The 21981-nt window shown below is 38.0% G+C and overlaps 1 protein-coding gene across 1 annotated transcript in view; it reads right to left on the bottom strand.

Annotated features, from left to right (window-relative positions):
* Positions 1-18386: 18386 nt before the first annotated feature.
* The window catches only part of TMPRSS11D (transmembrane serine protease 11D), a 63123-nt gene continuing 59528 nt past the window's right edge, over positions 18387-21981 (bottom strand). Inside the window, exon 10 of the mRNA XM_004038737.5 lies at positions 18387-20014. Within this exon, the coding sequence (XP_004038785.3) occupies positions 19853-20014 (162 nt within the window). The 3' untranslated portion in view covers positions 18387-19852. The remainder of the gene's footprint in view (positions 20015-21981) is intronic.

The raw sequence follows: 21981 nt of genomic DNA, 5'->3' as shown, positions 1-21981 counted from the left end.
CTACCTGGAAGGGAAAGAATTTGCTAGACGTCAGAGGCAGCAGTAAAGGAAAATTCAATTATGCTAGGAGAAGAAGATTCTTGGGTAATAGTCTTTGTCAAAGAAACTCAAACTCAGTATATGATCAAGTAGAATCATTGTCCTACCTCCCTCCTTCCAAAAACATTTACAGGGGAAGATAATCAGGGAAGCCATATTTGTATTAGGATGAAAAGAACCATAATGTCAGTTCTTATATCAGTTATTAATAGGATCTTGATCAGATCATCTACATTTGAGAAGTCTACATTAATTGTATATATTTCAGCATTCCAGACACTATCCTTGGCATGTGTGCAAAATTCCAGTATATTATTCCCACTCTCTTTGTCTATGTAAATCCTGCTAATCCTTCGAGGTTAGCTCAATCCTACTTTCTCCATGTGGGCCTCTCAAAACATATTGCTTTATCATCTGAAGCTCATAAACTCATGGTATCTTGCAACAAAATGTACACAGGACTAGGAGTGTATTAGACTAGGGAACAGGTGATAAGCTTCCCTAATTATTGCCCTAGAATGATTTTTGGGGATCAAAGATCTTGCCACAGATTACCTTCTTTCTTCATTGACCAAAAAATATATATTGCACACCTGCTATGGCATTGATACTATGTTAGTTATAGAATTAGAAATAATACTCTAAGGTGATTACAATCTTATGATGAAAGCAATCAAATAAACTAGAAATTGAAACACATCAAAATAAACACTAGACAGAGCATATGTGGAGCACTATATGAACATAGAAGTGAAATCTAATCCCATTGTTCTGGGAGGGAGTGAGGAAAGAATACTCAGAACATGTCATATCTAACCCAACACCTAAAGGGATGCATAGGAATGTAATATTTAGACAGGTGAAGGTAATGAGTCAGCCTGGTAAAAATAAAGGGAGAACTGCAATTTGGGGTGACTGAAAATTACCCCAAGGTAACGAGCAAGTTGTAGAGGGTGCAGGAATTTGTGCATGTGTGTATTTGTGTGTGTGTGTGTATGTGTTTGTGTGTTTAGTGGATGGCAGTGGTGGAAGATGTTGACAGGAGGGAGGGTGACGGAAATCAGAAGTATCCAGATTCTGTAAGGCATGCTAGGCTACTTAGGGAGTTTGGACTTGATTTCAGAGCAATACAGTGCCAGCGAAGAGTATAAATATGATTAGATTGACATTTAATTAAAATAACTCTGGCTTGCTAATTGGAAAGGCGATTGGAAAATGAAAAAACTGGAGTTGAAAGGGAACAGCTAGACAATCATTCAGGTGCTAGTGCTTTTGAACTAAGATAGTGAAATGGAGATATCTGGACTTCATAGGATTTAATGATTAATTGGATATGGGGAATGAGGGAGTGGAGGAATCAAGAGCAACACTGATGAATTATTTCACGAAAATATTGTTTTGACAGAGTTATCTATGGCATCCTGGTGAATGACATAGCAAACAATAAGTTGCATGATAATGCCTTGGTCAGTGACCAGCTTGCTAAACAACTCTATCCAAGTAATGTTGATCAGTAATTGGATATGAGTCCTAGTGAAATTACTTAGTACACACTTTGTTTTGGCTTTGCTTTATTCAATATTTTAATTAAAATTTAGGAAAGATAAAAACATTTAGGTAGGAGTAACTAATATGATAATATACCAGGTTGAGACTAAAAGGAGACATAATACCTGAGATAAAATATTTGAGACACCACTATTTTGACCTATTTTGTGGGGTTTGCCTTTTATAGAAAACAAAGCAAGTGTTCAGAATAACATTTTGAAATGTTCTATGTTGTGTTTTTTTCATTTCTGGTAATTTCTTTTTTTTTTCTTTTTTTTTGGAGATAGGCTCTCACTCTGTTGCCCAGGCTGGAATGTAGTGATGCAGTCTCAGCTCACTGCAACCTGTCTCCCAGGTTCAAGTGATTCTCATGCCTCAGCCTCACAAGTAGCTGGGATTACAGGCATGTGCCACCTTGCTCAGCTAATTTTTGTAGTTTATTTTAATAGAGACCGGGTTTGCCACATTGGCCAGGCTGGTCTCAAACTCCTGGCCTCAAGTGATCCTCCCGTCTCAGCCTCCCAAAATGCTGGGATTACAGGTGTGAGCCACCGTGCCCGGCCATTTCTGGTAATTTCATTTGATCCTATTAGATCCTATTGGTATATTAGATAAGAGACCAGGTGAGAAGCTTCCCTAATTATTGTCCTAAAATGGTTTCTGGAGATCAAAGATCCTGACACAGGTTGTCTTCTTCCTTCATTGACCAAAAAATATATATTGCCACCTGCTATGGCAGTGACACGATGTTAATTATAGAATTAGAAATAATACTCTAAAGGCCAGGCACAGTGGATCATGCCTGTAATCCCAGAAATTTGGGATTTCTGCTGAGGTGGGCAGATCACTTGAGGTCAGGAGTTCGAGACCAGCCTGGCCAACATGGTGAACCCCATTTCTACTAAAAATACAAAAATTAGCTGGGCGTTGTGGTGGGTGCCTGTAATCCCAGCTATTCAGGAGGCCGAGGCAGGAGAATCACTTGAACCCGGGAGGGGGAGGTTGCAGTGAGCTGAGATCACCCCATTGCACTCCAGCCTGGGTGACAAAACGAGACTCTGACTCAAAAAAAAAAAGAAAGAAAGAAAGAAATAATACTCTAAGCTATTAATGGGAACACTTAATACCTTAATACATTACCCTTAATACATTAAAGATAAGAAGGGAACACTCTTCCCCTCACTTCGTGTTGTAGTTATAGCATTGAGTTCATTGCCATGGGGTAAGGCTTGTCATAGCAGACAATTTTAAATAGGCTTTTTAAGCCTATGGCAGAATCAATATCTTAAAAGAAAAATTTGTTTATTTTTAGTCAAAAGAGGCTGCTGTTCTAATTATCAAAAACAGCTTCTACACAGGGGTATTCAAGGCTATTGAAAATGTTCTGTTTCTTATATGCATTTCTGCTGCTTTGAAAAATTTTTCTCTTGTATACATATCAATATAATATGCTTTTCGTATATGCATTATTTCACTACGTATGAAATGTATATACTCTTTTTTTTTTTTTTTTTTTTTTTTTTTGAGACGGAGTCTCGCTCTGTCGCCCAGGCTGGAGTGCAGTGGCGCTATCTCGGCTCACTGCAAGCTCCGCCTCCCGGGTTCACACTATTCTCCTGCCTCAGCCTCCCGAGTAGCTGGGACTACAGGCGCCCGCCACTGCGCCCGGCTAATTTTTTTGTATTTTTAGTAGCGATGGGGTTTCACCGTGGTCTCGATCTCCTGACCTCGTGATCCGCCCACCTCGGCCTCCCAAAGTGCTGGGATTACAGGCGTGAGCCACCGCGCCCGGCCGAAATGTATATACTCTTATTTTAAGCTAAAACCCAACCTATACTATAGTATTGAAAAATACTTTCTTGTTCAGAGCCATTTTTCTCCTCATCTGACCAGACTAGATACATTTTCATGGACTGGAAGAGGGAGTAGAATGTCGGAAAGGAAAGCACTAGAGTGAGAAAAAGTCTATGACCTTTAACCCTTCCCATGCTTCTTCCCTAACTCAGAGTTAGTGCTGGAGAGTAGGGACAATAAAACTCAGATAAACATGAAGGGAAATGAAAGTAGAGAGGGCTTATGTCCCCCTTCACATTTGGAGCTGAAAAGTGACAAACTTGCAGAGTTCCTTGTACACCAATGGTGCTTAAGTCCTTGACTAGAGAGAGCCTCTAAGAGTATTGAGGCAGAGAGACCCCGAAATAGCCTTGTTGAGTTTGATGGTGATTGAGAGTAGTAGGGGTTAGTAGACCATGTGTTATATTCCTCTAAATGAGTTCAAGAGAAAGCTGGCAGACCAGCTGGGAGAATGTGCAGTGGTTAGCAATATGATCTCTGAGTGAGAGACACGATGAGAACTCAGACTTCTGAGAGGATAGGTATGGAGGGTTGATCACGTCTGAAGACCAGACAGCACAATGTACATCTCAGGGGATGACAGTGCGAACAGATGATGACTGAAGATCAGCCCCTCAGCCTAGTGCATTGGCAATGTATAAAGTGGGTCACTTGGAACTTAGAGAAGGATAAGGGATATGGAACTTAACTGAGAAAACCTCATACTGTCTAAGAAAACCCTGAATTGGCAAAATCTACCAAGAATAGAGTGTATATTTGCTGTCCTTAGGCAGAAAGGAGGCTTGAGAGATGTAATTTAAAAAATTACTTTCTGGGGGGCTTGAGTTTACAGCAAGAACATATGCCAGATGGAATAGAAAGTTTGATATAAGCTTAAAAAGAAGCAGCTTTTAAAGATCATATTCATTTTTTGTTTAAAAAAAGGGGCTTTTGGCTGGGCACGGTGGCTCACGCCTGTAAACCTAGCACTTTGGGAGGCCGAGGCGGGTGGATCACGAGGTCAGGAGTTTGAGACCAGCCTGGCCAAAATGGTGAAACCCCATCTCTACTAAAAATACAAAAGAATTAGCCAGGCATGGTGGCATGCGCCTGTAGTCCCAGCTACTCGAGAGGCTGAGGCACAAGAATCCTTTGAACTCGGGAGGTGGAGGTTGCAGTGAGATAATCATGCCACTGCACTCCAGCCTGGGAAACAGAGCGAGACTCTGCCTCAAAAAAAAAAAGAAAGAAAGAAAAAGAAAAGAGGCTTTCATAAAAGTTTTAGTTTTTAAGCAATGAGATGTTTAGAAGTATTAAAAAAAAATAGGAAGGTATCTCTAAGATATTCTATGGAAGAAGAATGCCATAGAAAGTTGTTTAAGGAAGTTATAATTCCCTAATATGTGTTTGAAAGTGTCTTCTCTATATACCTAACATTTGTGATGATGTATCTTAGAACATTTTCAAAAATAAAAATAAAATATATATTTTTGTTGTTCATTTCTTCTTTTCCTTCTTATTACAATTTTTATGTCCACTTTAAAAGCTACCATTAAAGTCAACCAACCAACCACTGGATTGAAATTTAGAAGGTTAAAAACCTATTTTCTATAGTATTATTATTTATTTATGTTTTTGTGAATTGACTGGTACATGTTTATTGAAAGGAAACAGAAGTGGCAAAGTCTTCTGAATTCATTACTGCTACTAAAGAACATTCACAAAGTGACAATGAGCTCTGAACAGACCAACTTTAAAGTTTTATCCAATACACTGGAAAGCATGGACAGGAAGAATACTCATCAATATCCCTTTCTTCAGATATGTTGTCAGGACAACATGAAATAATGAAAAAACTATTTTTAAATGAATATTAACTGATGTATTGACATATAATCTAAAAAAAACATTGTGATAATTATAATGAAGCAGCATGGAATGAATGTGAACATATATGAATATAAAGTGAATAAGGCAGAATGCAAATTTTTTTATGATTATAAACCAAGTAAAATTATGTATGTAGTTAGATGAGAACTGAAAGAGAATATGGAAGAGGAAAATTGCTGTGATTGATTGTTGGCAGTCATCAATTTTTTTTTTAAGTTTTAAATTCCTTTCCATTATTATAAGGTTATTTACCCAACACTATCTTTTGAAATGAAGGAGCATTTTAAAAAATGTTGGCTTATTCATTTATAATCACTTTTGAACATTTCAGGTGAAATTTAAAAATAAATCTCTTAAAAGTAAGTATAAGATACATTTGCTTTCCCATCTAACTTTCAAATAGAAAACTTTTTATAAAGAGAAAATTTGTTAGCAGTGAGGAAGCTACACAGAATAGAACATAAATATATTTCGATTTTAGAAGGCCCTTAGAAAAGAAGAAAATTTATCAGTTTTTAAGCATAAGTAAGCCATTTGAAAAGAAACATGATATGCAAAATTTTAAATTAAAATACCAATAAAGCTAATTTAAGAGTTAATTCTGGAATATATGCAATTCATAATTTGAGAAACAGTACTTTGGGTTTTGTTAACAAGTATATATGTGTATACTCATTGTTGATAGTTCATATTTTAACTATTTTTATAAAAGTTACCTAACACGTAAAAAATAGTATTAGTCCAATTCTCTAGTTATTCCTACCTGAGAGTGCTTTCCTTGATTTTTTTAAGTGAATGTGTGACATTGTTGTGTTTCTACGAATACATATAATTCCTTTAAGTTCCATAATTAAAAGTACTATTGGGGGGCGGGGCCAAGATGGCCCACTAGAAGTAGTGGGGATCGGAGGTTCTTAGCAAAAAGAACCCTAACAGTGTGCGCATCCTGCACCGGCAGCCGAGGAATCCAGGTTCTGTCATCAGAACTGACTAGGAGGCTGGCATGACCTATGGAGAGAAAGGAAGAGCATTGTGGTGTGGTGGCCCACCCGAGAGCCACACACGGGGCAGGGGAGCCCCCACCCTCCAGCCAAAGGAGGTGGTGAGTGAGTGTTCTACCTAGCCTGAGAAACTGTGTTTTTTCCATGGAACTGTGCAACCCACGGATTGGAAGATCCTACTCATAAGCCCACACCCACAGGGGCCTAGGGTCCTAACCACGGAGCCATGCAAATTCTCAACAGCCACTCAGAATCTGCTTAAGCCTGCGGAGCTCTAGAGGGGTGGCCAGCCTCTCAGCTGCTATTGCCTGCTGTCTAAGCCGTTTGAACTCCCTGGGGGAGGGGTGGTAGCCAACACTGGGATTGCTAGCTGCCTATCACACTAAGCTCCCAGGGCAAGGGAAGGGCAGTAACCATCTCTATAGCTCCAGGCTGCACTTTAACCCTGCTGGAGCCAGGGCGGCTGGACGGCTTGGTTCTAAGCGGTATCCTCCACAGCTCAAAACACTGGCTGTGGCAGACTGCAGTCTGCCTCTTCAGGCCTGACACTGACCCATCCTTCTTCACTGGGCGGGGCCTCCCTGCATGAACTCCAACAACTCCAGCCAGAGGCTCGAGCTAGACTCTGATCTCGCTGGACCAGAACCCTTAGGGGTAGGGTGGCTGCAGTCTCTGCAGACCAGCAGACTTAGTCTTTCCTCCTGCTAGTCCTGAGGAATCTGTGTAGCCCAGATGAGCGGGTTTCCACCTAGCAAATCACAACCCCTCCACCAAGGAACAAAGTGCTTCATTAAATGGGTCCTACTACCCATGCCACCCAACTGGGTGAGTCCCTCCAACAGGGGCTGTCAGACATCCTATATAGGAATGTTCTTACTGGCATCAGGTCGGTGCCCCTCAAGGTCAGAGATCCCAGGGGCAGGAGTAAGCACCCATCTTTGCTGTTTTCTAGCCCCCTTGAGTGACATCTCCAGGTGCAGGAGTGAACCAACCAGATGAATAGGGCCTGAAGTGAATCCCCAGCAAACTGCAGCAGCCTTACAGAAGAGGGAACTGACCATTGAGAGAAAAACAAACAAACAGAAAGCAACAACAACATCATCTACAGAAAAGTCCTCACAAAAACCTCATCCAAGGATCAGCAGCCTCAAAGATCAAAACCAGACAAACCCATGAAGATAAGAAAGAATCAACAAAGAAACCCTGAAAACCCAAAAGGCTAAAGTGCCTCTTCTCCTCCAAATGATTGCAATTCAAGGGCACAGAACTGGGCAGAGGATGAGATGGACGAATTGACGGAGGTAGGCTTCAGAAAGTGGGTAATAACAAACTCCACTGAGCTAAAGATGCATGTTCTAACCCAATGCAAAGAAGCTAAGAAACTTGATAAAGGATTACAGGAGCTGCTAACTGGTATAACCAGTTTAAGGAGGAACACAAATGACCTGATGGAGCTGAAAAACACAGCACAAGAGCTTCGTGAAGTATACACAAGTATCAATAGCTGAATTGACCAAGTGGAAGAAAGGATATCAAAGCTTGAAGACCATCCTGGTGAAATAGGGCAATGCAGACAAGATTAGAGGAAAAAGAATGAAAAGGAATAAACAAAACCTCCAGAAATATGGGACTATGTAAGAAGACTGAACCTACAGGCCAAGCACAGTGGCTCACGCCTGTAATCCCAGGACTTTGGGAGGCTGAGGTGGGTGGATCAAGAGGTCAGCAGTTTGAGACCAGCCTGGCCAACATGGTGAAACCCTATCTCTACTAAAAATACAAAAATCAGCTGGGCGCAGTGGCAGGGGCCTGTAATCCCAGCTACTTGGGAGGCTGAGGCAGGAGAATCACTTGCCTAGATTGTGCCACTGCACTCTAGCCTGGGCAACAGAGCAAGGCTCCATCTCAAAAAAAAAAAAAAAAAAAAAAAAAGACAGAACCTATGATTGATTGGAATACCTGAAAGTGATGGGGAGAGAATGGAACCAAGTTGGAAAACACACTTCAGGATACTATCCAGGAGAACTTCCCCAACCTAGCAAAACAGGCCAACATGCAAATTCAGGAACTACAGAGAACACCACTAAGATATTCCATAAGACAATAAACCCCAAGACACATAATCGTCAGATTCTTCAAGGTCAAAATGAAGGAAAAAATGTTAAGAGGAGCCAGAGAGAAAGGCCAGGTCACCTACAAAGGGAAGCCCATTAGACTAATAGCAGACCTCTCAGCAGAAACCCTACAAACCAGAAGAGAGTGGGGGCCAATAGTCAACATTCTTAGAGGAAAGAATTTTCAACCCAGAAATTCATATCCAGCCAAACTAAGCTTCATAAGTGCAGGAGAGACAGAATCCTTTCCAGACAAGCAAATGCTGAGAGATTTCATCACCACCAGGCCTGCCATGCAAGAGCTCCTGAAGGAAGCACTAAATAGGAAAAGGAAAAACTGATACCAGTCACTGCAATAACACACCAAAATATAAAGACTAATGGCACCATGAAGAAACTGTATCTAACAGTGTGGAAAATAACCAGTTAGCATCATGATGACAGGATCAAATTCACACATAATGATATTAAACTTAAATGTAAATGGGCTAATGCCCCAAGTAGACACAGACTGGCAAATTGGATAAACAGTCAAGACCCATCGGTGTGCTGTATACAGGAGACCCATCTCATGTGCAAAGACATACATAGGCTCAAAATAAAGGGGTGGAGGAAAGTTTATTAAGCAAATGCAAAGCAAAAAGAAGCAGGGTTTGCAATCCTAGTCACTGACAAAACAGACTTTAAATCAACAAAGATCTAAAAAGACAAAGAAGAGCATTACATAATGATAAAGGGATCAATGCAACAAGAAGAGCTAACTATCCTAAATATATATGCACCCAATACAGGAGCACCCAGATTCATAAAGCAAGTTCTTAGACACCTACAAAGAGACTTAGACTCCCACATAATAATAGTGGGAGACTTTAACACCCCACTGTGAATATTAGCCAGATCAACAAGACAGAAAATTAACAAAGATATTCAGGATTTGAACTCAGCTCTGGATCAAGTAGACCTAATAGACATCTGCAGAACTCTCCACCCCCCAAATCAACAGCATATACATTCCTCTCAGTGCCACATGGCACTTATTCTAAAATCAACCAAATATTTGGAAGGAAAACACTCCTCAGCAAATGCAGAAGAGATGAAATCATAACAGTTCTCAGACCACAGTGCAATCAAATTAGAATTCAAGATTAAGAAACACACTCAAAACCATACAACTACACGGGAATTGAACAAACTGCTCCTGAATGACTCCTGGGTAAATAATGAAATTAAGACAGAAATCAAGAAGTTCTTTGAAACCAATGAAAACAAAAAGACAATGTACCAGAATCTCTGGGACACAGCTAAGGCAGTGTTAAGAGGGAAATTTATAGCACAAATGCCCACATCAGAAAGCTAGAAAGATCTCAAATCAATGCCCTAACATCACAATTAAAAGAGCTAGAGAAGCAAGAGCAAACAAATCCAAAACTAGTAGAAGATAAGAAATATCTAAGGTCAGAGCAGAACTGAAGGAGATAGAAACATGAAAAACCCTTCAAAAAATCAATGAATCCAGGAGGTGGTTTTTTGAAAAAATTAACAAAATAAATAAATAGACTACTAGCTAAACTAATAAAGAAGAAAAGACAGAAGAATCAAATAAACCCAATAAAAAATGATAAAGGGGATATCACCACTGACCATACAGAAATACAAACTATCATCAGAGACTATCATAAACACCTCGATGTAAATCAACTAGAAAATCTAGAATAAATAGATAAATTCCTGGACACATATACCCTCCCAAGACTAAGCCAGGAAGAAGTCAAATACCTGAATAGACCAATAACATGTTCTGAAATTGAGGCAGTTATTAATAGCCTACCAACCAACCAAAAAAAAAAAAAAAAAAAAAAAGCCCAGGACCAGGCGGATTTATAGCCAAATTCTATCAGAGGTACAAAGAGGAGCTGGTACCATTCCTTCTGAAGTTCCTTCAAACAATTGGAAAGGAAGGACTCCTCCCGAACTCATTTTATGAGGGCAGCATCATGCTGATACCAAAACCTGGCAGAGACACAATAAAAAAAGAAAACATCAGGCCAATATTCCTGATGAACATCAATGTGAAAATTCTCAATAAAATACTGGTAAACTGAATCCAGCAGCACATTAAAAAGCCTATCCACCACAATCAAGTCAGCTTCATCCCTGGGATGCAAGGCTGGTTCAACATATGCAAATCAATAAACATAATCCATCACATAAACAGAACCAATGACAAAAACCACATGATTATCTCAATAGATGCAGAAAAGGCCTTTGATAAAATTCAACATCCCTTCATGTTAGAAACTCACAATAAGCTAGATATTGATGGAAAATATCGAAAAATAATAAGAGCTATTTATGACAAACCCGTAGTCAATATCATACTGAATGGGCAAAAGCTGAAAGCATTCTCTTTGAAAACCGGCACAAGACAAGGATGCCCTCTCTCACCACTCCTATTCAACGTAGTATTGGAAGCTCTGGCCAGGGCAATCAGGCAAGAGAAAGACATAAGCAGTATTCAAACAGGAAGAGAAAGTCAAATTGTCTCTGTTTCAGATGACATGATTCTATAGTTAGAAAATCCCATTGTCTCAGTCCCAAAACTCCTTAAGCTGATAAGCAACTTCAGCAAAGCCTCGGGATACAAAATCAATGTGCAAAAATCACAAGCATTACTATACACCAACAATAGGCATGCAGAGAGCCAAATCATGAGTGAACTCCCATTCACAATTGCTACAAAGAGAATAAAATACCTAGGAATACAGCTAAGAAGGGATGTGAAGGACCTCTTCAAGGAGAACTACAAACCACTCTTCAAGGAAATCAGAGAGGACACAAACAAATGAAAAAACATTCCATCCTCATATTGATTCTCAGGAAGAATCCATATTGTGAAAATAGCCCTACTGCCCAGAGTAATTTATATATTTAATGCTATTCCCATCAAACTACCATTGATATTCTTCACAAATTTGAAAAAAAAAACACTTTAAATTTCATATGGAACCAAAAAAGAGTCCGTATAGCCCAGACAGTCCTAAGCAAAAAGAGGCTGGAGGCATCATGCTACCTGACTTCAAACTATACTACAAGGCTACAGTAACCAAAACAGCATGGTACTGGTACCAAAACAGACATACAGACCAAAGAAACAGAACAGAGAACTCAGAAATAACACCACACATCTACAACCATCTGATTTTTGACAAACCTGACAAAAACAAGCCATGGGGAAAGGATTCCCTGTTTAATAAATGGTGCTGGTAAAACCGCTAGCCATAGACAGAAAACTGAAACTGGGCCCCTTCCTTACACCTAAACAAAAATTAACTCAAGATTGATTAAACACTTAAATGTAAATCCCCAAACCATAAAAACCCTAGAAGAAAACCTAGGCAATACCATTCAGGACATAGGCATGGGCAAAGACTTCATAATGAAAACACCAAAACCAATCACAACAAAAGCCAAAATTTACAAATGGGATCTAATTAAAGAGCTTCTGCACAGCAAACAAAACAAAACAGAACAAACAAACAAAAAACTATCACCAGAGTGAACAGGCAACCTACAGAATGGGAGAAAATTTTTTAAAAAATATTTTATTTTAAATTATTATAGGTATGTATTTATAGGGTACATGTGATATTTTGATACAAGTATACAATGTATAATGATCAAATCTGGGTAACTGAAATAAGAATGGGAGAAAATTTTTTGCAACCTGTCCATCTGACAAAGGTCTAATATCCAGAATCTATGAGGAACTTAACCAAATTTACAAGAAAAAAAAAACAACCTCATTAAAAAGTGGGCAAAGGATATTAACAGGCATTTCTTAAAAGAAGACATCCATGTGGCCAATAAACATGAAAAAAGCTCAACATCACTGATCGTTAGAGAAATGAAAATCAAAATCACAATGAGATACCATCTCATGCCAATCAGAATGGCAATTATTAAAAAGTCAAGAAACATAGATGCTGATGAAGGTGTGGAGAAATAGGAACACTTTTACACTGTTGGTGGCCATGTGAGTTAGTTCAACTATTATGGAAGACAGTGTGGTGATTCCTCAAGGATCTAGAACCCGAAATACCATTTGATGCAGGAATCCCATTACTGGATATATACCCAAAGTAATATAAATTATTCTACTATAAAGACACATGCACACAAGGTTATTGCAGCACTATTTACAATAGCAAAGACATGGAACCAACCCAAATGCCCATCAATGATAGACTGCATAAAGAAGATGTGGTACATATACACCATGGAATACTATGCAGCCGTAAAAAGGAATGAGATCATGTTTTCTACAGGGACATGGATGAAGCTGGAAGCCATCATCCTCAGGAAACTAACACAGGAACAGAAAACCAAACACTTTATGTTAGCCACCGTGCCTGGCCAGACTTCTTTTGCTTAATTTTATGATTTTCATTTTTGTTGTAGGGTGATATTCTATTGTATGACTATAACAAAATCTATCCATTCTACTGATGATGGATATTTGGTTGTTTCCACTGTTTGGCTATGATTAATAATGCTTCTTTGAATATTCCTGCACATGTACATACATTTATATCGTATTTACTTTAGCATGGAATTCCTAGGTCATAAGATATGTATATGATATCCTTTTTTAGATAGTACCATTCTGCAATTTTATTAAAGCAATTTACACTCCCCCATTCTTGCCAGTTCTTCATATTGGCAACTTTTAATTTTTACCCATTCTGATACATGTGTAGTGGTGATATATTACAATGGCTTTAATTTTCATCTCTCTTATTTCCAATAATGTTGAGCCTTTTTTTTTTACATTTATTGGCCACTTCTTTTTTTCTGATGTGCCTGATCCAACTCTTTGCTCATTTTCTATTATGTTATTGGTCTTTCAAAAATTTATTTGTAGTCGTTTTTCATGCATTCTAGATACAACATATTTTTTAATTTATATATATTGTATAGAAATTAAAAATATGCTATTCTGGCATATCGACTATTTTTAGTTAAAGCCATTTGAAAACAGCAGGTACAAGATCACTCTGACCTTTGTGCTGTTTCTTAAAAGCAGATTACATTCCCATGTGAAAGATGTACTCCCTCAACCAAAAGGAAAGAACCATTTTATAATCAAGGATGGCATGCTGAGGCTGAGAACATTCTGCACAGATCTTAAAATATCTTGTACTGTAATCTCAGCTCTTTGGTAGGCTGAAGCAGGCTGATCACTTGAGGACAGGAGTTTAAGACCAGCCTGGCCAACATGGCGAAATCCCGTCTTTACTAAAAATACAAGAATTAACCAGGCATAATGGTGGGCACCTGTGATCCCAGCTACTTGGGAGGCTGAGGCAGGAGAATTGCTTGAATCCGGGAGGCGGAGGTTGCAGTGAGCTGAGATTGCGCCACCGCATTCTAGCCTGGGGTATGGAGTGAGATTCTGTCTATAATAAAACAAAACAACAAAATAAAATATCTTCTAGCCTTCTCTTATAATTTACTTTTTTTAAAAAAAAAAAAACCTTAGTGCTCTTCAATTCAGTATGTGTTCAACTCTTTTTTTGGCCGGGGGAGGGGAGGGGACGGAGTCTCGCTTTATCGCCCAGGCTGGAGTGCAGCGGCGCGATCTCTGCTCACTGCAAACTCCGTCTCCCGGGTTCACGCCATTCTCCTGCCTCAGCCTCCTGAGTAGCTGGGACTACAGGCGCCCGCCACCGCACCCGGCTAATTTTTGTATTTTTAGTAGAGACGGGGTTTCACCGTGTTAGCCAAGATGGTCTCGATCTCCTGACCTCGTGATCCGCCCGCCTCGGCCTTCCAAAGTGCTGGGATTACAGGTGTGAGCCACCGCGCCTGGCCGTGTTCAACTCTTAACTGTATTTTGGGGTCTTCATTTTCTTATGAAGGCTCCTGTGCCATGTAGAACTTCTATTAACTTTGTATGATTTTCTCTTCTTGATCTGTCTTATGTCAACTTAATTCTCAGGTCTAGCTGAAAAAAAACCTAAGACGGTAAAAGTAAAATTTTCCCACCCCTACAATTGCAAATATCTTTTCTCACTGTGTTATTTCGCCTTTTAATCTTACAATAGTGTCTTTTGAATAACAAAAAGTTTCTAATTAAGAAAAATTTAGCATTATTTCCTTTAAGTCCCTTTTATTTGTGATACTAAAATCTGTTTTTAAATCATCTTTAAAACTTCTTTCTTTACCTTGAAGTCATCAAGATATCATCTTATATTATTTTCCAAAAGCTGTATTTCCCATTCTCTCTTCTCGTCATTCCAACATGACTTTTTCCTTTACTTCCCTGAAACTGTTCTTGTAAATGCCACAAAATTTATATTTCCTATCTCAATCCCTCCTCTGAGCTACGGATATATATTCGCAACTTTTTACCTGTTCTCATAGCTTGTACATTTCAAATGTATCAGATTCAGAAAGAAACTCTTGATTCTCTACTCTTCAAACTTGGTTCTCCTCCCAGATTTTTCTCAGTTATTTTGTATCTCAGGACCAAAACTTAAGTCAACTTTGATTTCTCTCTTTTCTTCAGCACCTAAATCTAATCAATCAGAAATTATTTTTTCCTATAGATATTTCCTAAATTTCAATATTTTCTACCCTCGTTACTGCTAGCTCCTTAACCAAAGTCAAGCTCACCCTTTTCCTAGATGACTGCAATGGTCTATTGATTAGTTTCACTTTTACTCTTGTCCTCTGGTAGTTCTCTGTAGAGTAGCCAGATTCATCTTTAGAAAATGGAAAATTGATCATATGATTTCCCTCCATACTCATGTCCTCACATTTAGAGTAAAACAGAAACTTATCTGTGTGGCCCACATGTCTATTTCTTCAGCCTCACCTAATACCAGTCTCCCCTTCATTAATTTTGTTCCAGCCACACTGGCTTCTTACTGTTTTCCAAACCCACCAACTTTGTAGTTACCTCAGGAACTTTATACTTGCTTTTTCTTTTGCCTGTCTTGTTCTTTCCCGGAATTCAGTTTGACTGGCCTAGGATAGTATCTGGCACATGGCAAGTGAGCAAAAACTATTGATAAATAAATAAATGGATGGTTAAAAAATGAATGAATGGATAGATGAATAAACTTTGCAGAAAAATCTCTTTCTGAACATGTCAACCATCTTAAAAACAATCTTAATTGATTCAGGTGGTAAAAGTATAGTTTTATTGTATAGATAATATTGAGCAGTGGTAAAGTCTTGACTTGTCGTGCACCCATCACCTGAATTGTGAACATTGTAACCAACAGGTACTTTTTCAATTCTCACCCACCTCTCCCTTTTGAATCCCAGTGTCTATTATTTATTCCTCACTATATGTCCATGTGTACCCATTGTTTAGCTCTCACTTGTAAGCAAGAACGTGTCAACAGAATTTTTTTTTTTTTTGCATTTCTTGGAATGTCTTCCCATTGTTTTTTTTTTATTTTATTTTATTTTACTTTAAGTTTTAGGGTACATATGCACATTGTGCATGTTAGTTACATATGTATGCATGTGCCATGCTGGTGCACTGCACCCACTAACTCATCATCTAGCATTACGTATATCTCCCAGTGCTATCCCTTCCCCCTCCCCCAACCCCACAATAGTCCCCAGAGTGTGATGTTCCCCTTCCTGTGTCCATGTGATCTCATTGTTCAATTCCCACCTATGAGTGAGAATATGCGGTGTTTGGTTTTTTGTTCTTGCGATAGTTTACTGAGAATGATGATTTCCAATTTCATCCATGTCCCTACAAAGGACATGAACTCATCATTTTTGATGGCTGCATAGTATTCCATGGTGTATATGTGCCACAGATTTTTATTGCACTAGTAATTTCAGTATAACTTGTATGGTTGGAGGTAGGTTAAATGTAATGGCATTCGTGGAAAATGCCCTGTTTGTTTTCTGAATCATCTCATCAATTTCATTTGGTTGCCTTTTTCTCCAAAATGGATTGTTACTTAATTCACATTGTGATTGGTTTGATTTCTTTAGGTGACTTGTTTCATAGTTGAGTACCAGATTAAACAAACTAACAAATCGATATCCAAACTCTGAAATTCCTCTTTCTCTCAGAGATCTTATGATCCTCAGAACTGCTTATTATGCGTAGCATCTTAGACTGTGTAGCAGCCTTGGGAATAATCTGATTTTAAGCCCAACTCATTACAGAAATTTTTCAAAACATTTCCGCAAAATATCACCACAGGTGATTATCCAGCTTCTGCTTAAAAATCTCCCATGATTTAAAAAACGCTCCCATGGAAAGGAATCTCTTTCTTCAAATGACAACTGCTTCCTTTATAAATAACCCACCAAGCCTGATGCTGTGGTGCATGCCTGTAGTCCCAGCTACTTGGGAGACTGAGGCAGGAGGATCACCTGAGCCCTAGAATTTGAGGCTGTAGTGTGCTATAACTGCACCTGTGAATAGCCACTGTACTCCAGCCTGGGTAATATAGTGAGATCCTGTATCTAAATTAAAAAAAAAAGACTTGCAATGAAACACCAGAAATAGAGAAGGAGATAACCTGTTTCCCCTATAGAAGATTAATAAAACTGACTGTTTTGAAATGAAAAGGACTAGGTTTGATATCTGGATTATGTAGACATGTAATAAATATAAAGAGAAAAATCTATTTTTGGTCTCATTGAACCATTTCATATTTAGCAAGTTGGAAAGAAAAGGAAGTGAGTTGTGTAAACTAGAGCCTGTGAAGGATTTAGATTCATAATCTGAGAAGTTCTTAGTCTCCTTTTCCCTAACCACAGGAAAATTATCATGGTTTGTGGCAAATTGCTGCTCTGAAAGACTGTTTTGATTTTATTATAAATTAAATATATTTTTATTAGTCTTCTATGACCTTCCCATTCTTTTGTTATCTTGTCAGAAATGTTGTACTCTGTCATTTCATCCTTTTTGTTATATTGCATAATGTGTTTGTCAACATCACTATTCTCTGCATGTCTTAAGGGCAAGTATTATGTCTTATTTATCTTCGTTTCATTGGTTAGCACAGAACCTCAAACATAGCAGGACTCAATACATTTATTAAAGGAACAGTTTACACTCTGTAATTAAGATGTTCAATTAGTGCAATAAGTAGTAAACTGTTTGCTCTAAACTTTCTTGGATAATTCTCTTTTCATTAGTTCTGTTCACTATTTTAAACTCGGGAGGATTCAGTTTTAGTGCCAAATATTCACTTTGTTTGACACATTTTTTAATTGATTAGTATGTGTGCTTTTAAAAATCAATTAGTATGTATGCTGAACAGGATTTTCCTTGTTCAATCTTTCTACAACTGAATTAGGGTGCTAGAAAGTTTCTTCCAGAGCTCCCAGAATGATTTTTTAAGGACTGAAAGCATTTATAAATCGCCACTCCTCCATAACTACTCAAAATTACTTTCATGAAGCCATACATAGGTGTCAGGAAAAGTGAATTTATCAGTACATAAAAAAAGAAGCTCTTAAAATAAATGCTCCCCTAGTTTTCAATATCTTTTCACAAATATGCATATTTTGCTAAATAATTTTTTGTTTTCAATAAATAATTGAATCTGCTCTATTTTCTGCTAAATAATTATCTTCTTTTATATAGCTTTCAATACATAAGAATAAACACAAATATATCTGCTATTATATGAGGGTAGCTGCACACACAAACACACAAACACACTCAAGCACAAAGTCTCCCTCCCCTTGAGGCTTACCCTAAATTACCAGTTCAATGTTGTCTTCACAGGGTGCAACTGAGGAGTGTCAAGCTGGATGCTTGCCTCAATTATAGCACTTGATTAAAAGGCAGCAGAAAGTGCCAAGCCTTTAGTAGAGTATATGAGGCGGTTCTTTCATTGCAGAACCGATTAAATAAATGGTTTTGAATTGTCCCTCAAAAGTCATAACTTCCATAAATAATTAGGCAGAGAAATTATTTTAAAAAGAATTTATTTGAAATAAAGTATAGCAAAGATTTGTTTGTACAATTCGCCAAGAGTTGGTTGCATTTTCAACTCCCTTTCCCTAAAAGTAGATGGCTTTAATGTAGGTATTTTCACAATTTTACATCAGGAAATACAAGGAGTTTTCAGCAAATGTAGGGAGCAGTCCTGATGCCCAGATGCAGGGAGTTAGCTTGTAGAAGGAGGAAGCTCTGACGCATAGATGATCTTGCATAGGCAAACTTTAGCTGTACTAGGAGCTCATAAAAACTCAGGAATATTAGTGATTCAGACTACATAGATTTTCATGCCATTACATTTTAGTGGATTTAATTTACATTATATTCTTTGGTGGGGGAGGCATGTGTATAAGAAGGGGAGAGAGAGAGAAAGAGAAAATGAGAGAGGAAGAGTGACAAAGTTTTTTCTGTCTTCAAGATCATTCTATTGATATTAAGCTATTTAAACTTTTCCTTTGCAAACCAACTCTTCCCCCTCTTTAAACTTTCAATTCATTACTTAGATTTAGCGTTTGAAGACACTTTTACGCTCAAAAATGTAACTGCCAGTGATAGGAAGTCTGTAGTGGGACATTCTTCCCGATGATTAAATTTTTCATTCGTAAAATTATTATTATTTTGTTGTTAAAAAGTACTATGTAGTTGTAAAGCACCTGACAAGTTTGTGTAGGTATATTTCTTAGCTTCTCTATAAAATAGATATAGTCTCTCCTTTATGTAGATGAGGGATATTTTTCATGGGTCATCATGAAAAATATCTATAATTCTTTGGGTCTCAGTTGAGGAGTGAACAATTTTAGCTTTTGCCTTAAATAGCTGAAAATTATCCACTATTTCCTATGGAAGCATGTTCTTACAGAATAATTAAGGTTAGGTTATACATATAGTACAACAGTTTCACATTTTTAATTTTAGGACTCATACTAACTATAAGATATTGAGTAACCAAAAATTTTAAATACATATTATTTCTCTTGCCTCATACTGTTCTTTTTGTCTTGAATATTATTCTATCACTTTTTCCTTTGCATGTTTCCACACTTTGCTTACTTCTCATCCTCAGTGAAACCCAGAGAAGACCCCTCTGACCCATCAGACCTGTGCAGGTTCCTCTACTATACATGCTCAAGGTTCCTGTTCTTCTCACTACGGGCATTTAGCACAACTGTAATGAAATTGTTAACTTTGTAATTAGTTTAGTGTGTTTCTTCTGTTACACAGCCACAGTACTATGCCACATTCATATAGTTCTCTGGAGAAAATAGAAAACCTTTAATAATAAAGAAAGGTTAAACAGTGTTTGTTAAACCATATTTATGTAACAAGATGTTAAATTAGGACATTTCTAGTTTCTTTTTCAGTTGAAATGTAAAGCTTTGGAATTTAAGACAGGCACACCTGCATACAGACTTTGCAACAGGGATGCACTTGTTGCACTAGATCCCAGTTTGTTGCCTAATCCAGTCAAGGTAGGCTGTCACTCGAGTATACACTCCTGGCTTATCCGGCAGGCCACACTGATCTCCCCAGCTTACTATCCCCACAATAAACCAAAGCCGCCGTGAGTCTTCTTGTACTAGTGGGCCACCAGAGTCACCCTGTAAAAAAAAACGGAATGACTGATTACTTAAGTGCAAAGACAAACCCAAAATATTAAGGAGTTTATTTCTATGGCAGTCGAGGAAGGAGTCACATTCATTATGCAAATAAAGTCAGCCTATTTCCTTTTGAAATATTATACCAAGTCGTGGAAAAATTACTGAAATCCTCAAAGTACCCAAGTCATTCCTTCAGCAAGTCTGAGAAGATGACAAATACATTTTTCAGATTTCCCTCAGTCACCGAGTGGTTGCCTCCTAATCATCCAGGCTTTCTCTCCTTCAGGAAAACTTCTCTGATCAACCTTTTTCCTTCACACTGTCACTCTTTCCAGCTTTGGGCTCAATTGTTCTTCATTGTGTCTTTATATCTTGTGTGTGTCTCTGTCACAGCTTCACTATTTTATAAAAGCATATTTGTGCATTTGTGTACCTAGTTACACTTAATCCCACTGGTCAGTTTTTTGTTTGTTTGTTTGTTTTGTTCTGTTTTGTTTTGATGTAGCAGCTGCATGTCTCTGAAACACTCACTTGCATTTATGATATTTATTCAATGTCTGTTTTCCCAGATATACTATAAGGTCCAACAGGAAAGAGAACATACCTATTTTGTTCACTGCTGAAACCTAAGCTTCTAGCCCTTAGGAGATATTTGTTGAATGAATGAGTTTCTAGAAGTCTCACTTATCTTCCTAACCTTAGCACCCTGCATGGTGTCTGATGCATAGTATATCATCAAAAAGTCTTCTTTTGGTGAAGAAATTTATATAGTCATAAGCAAAACACTCCTAATGACATACTTACCACCCAGTCATAATAATGAACCAACCAACCAATAAATATTTGTGCACATAATAACCTAGTTGGGGAGACAGATGGAGTATGTCTTACGTTCTGCACGATGGATTGTCTGTGGGTTCTGAAACTAGATAGTCTGGGTTTAAGTCCTCCACTTACCAGCTATGTGACCTTTGGTAAGCTGGTGAATAGCTCTCTGTACCTCCGTTTCCTCATATAATGTTTGTATGAGTTTAAAACTCAAAGCACTTTGAGTACAGCTTAGCATATAGTATAGTCCGTACTAATAAAAGTCAGCTATTATTACCAAGTGTGCTTCTAAATTAGTCAGCTATTCATTTGGCTGCTCTTAGTAGCTTGCTCGTCCATACCTGTTTAATTACTGGTCTAGATGGGGAGAAGGGTCAGTGTGTGAAGTGCCAATATGCATGGCAAATACTTCATGAAGCTGGTCGTCACCTGCTTCTTTTAGATGACATATGCATGCTTCAGTTAACCAGTTCTCCGTTCTTTATATTATTGTTTTTGTAGTGTTTTTTTTTCTATAGTGAGAAATTATTTTGCACGATGTCTGACCAAATGTGGGCAAGCAAATGTTAAAGCAAGAGGGACTTGTAATTTTTCCATATCTAGCCAGCTTCACTGCTTGACTACAGACATTTGAATTTGTGTCCTCTCTTATAGACCATAGACTTGCTGAATGCAGGGATAGTATTGTTGTGCTAACACAATGTCTAGTGCATAGAAAGTAATTAATATAATTCCTTTGAATTAATGATTGTAAAAATGAACAAAAGAATGGATAAAACAAATAGGATCCTGTAAGCTCTTATGTAAAGTGCTGTGTGTTTTTTTTTTTTTTGAAGTGTGAACTATGCATTATAGTATTTCAGTTAAAAATCAGTGAGGCCTAGAGTGGAATATACATGGAAGGTATCATGGTGAGGTACGGCTTGAACTGGGCTTGAAGGAAGAGAATAATTTGTATGCACTGAAGGACAGAAGGTAAGGGACGTTATAAATGGGAAAATAATGAATAACACCCTTTTAAAACTCATGTTTATTTTTAAGTCTTAATTAATGCTCTTAGTAGGTCTGGAATTGTCAGTGTTGAGGTGTGTTGCTTATTTGATTGATGGATTCTTTGGAAAGCTGTCATGAAACTTGAG

The sequence above is a fragment of the Gorilla gorilla genome, chromosome 3 (assembly GCF_029281585.2).
Source record: "Gorilla gorilla gorilla isolate KB3781 chromosome 3, NHGRI_mGorGor1-v2.1_pri, whole genome shotgun sequence".
Lineage (NCBI taxonomy): Eukaryota > Metazoa > Chordata > Mammalia > Primates > Hominidae > Gorilla > Gorilla gorilla.
This window is presented reverse-complemented; position numbering and strand designations above follow the sequence as displayed.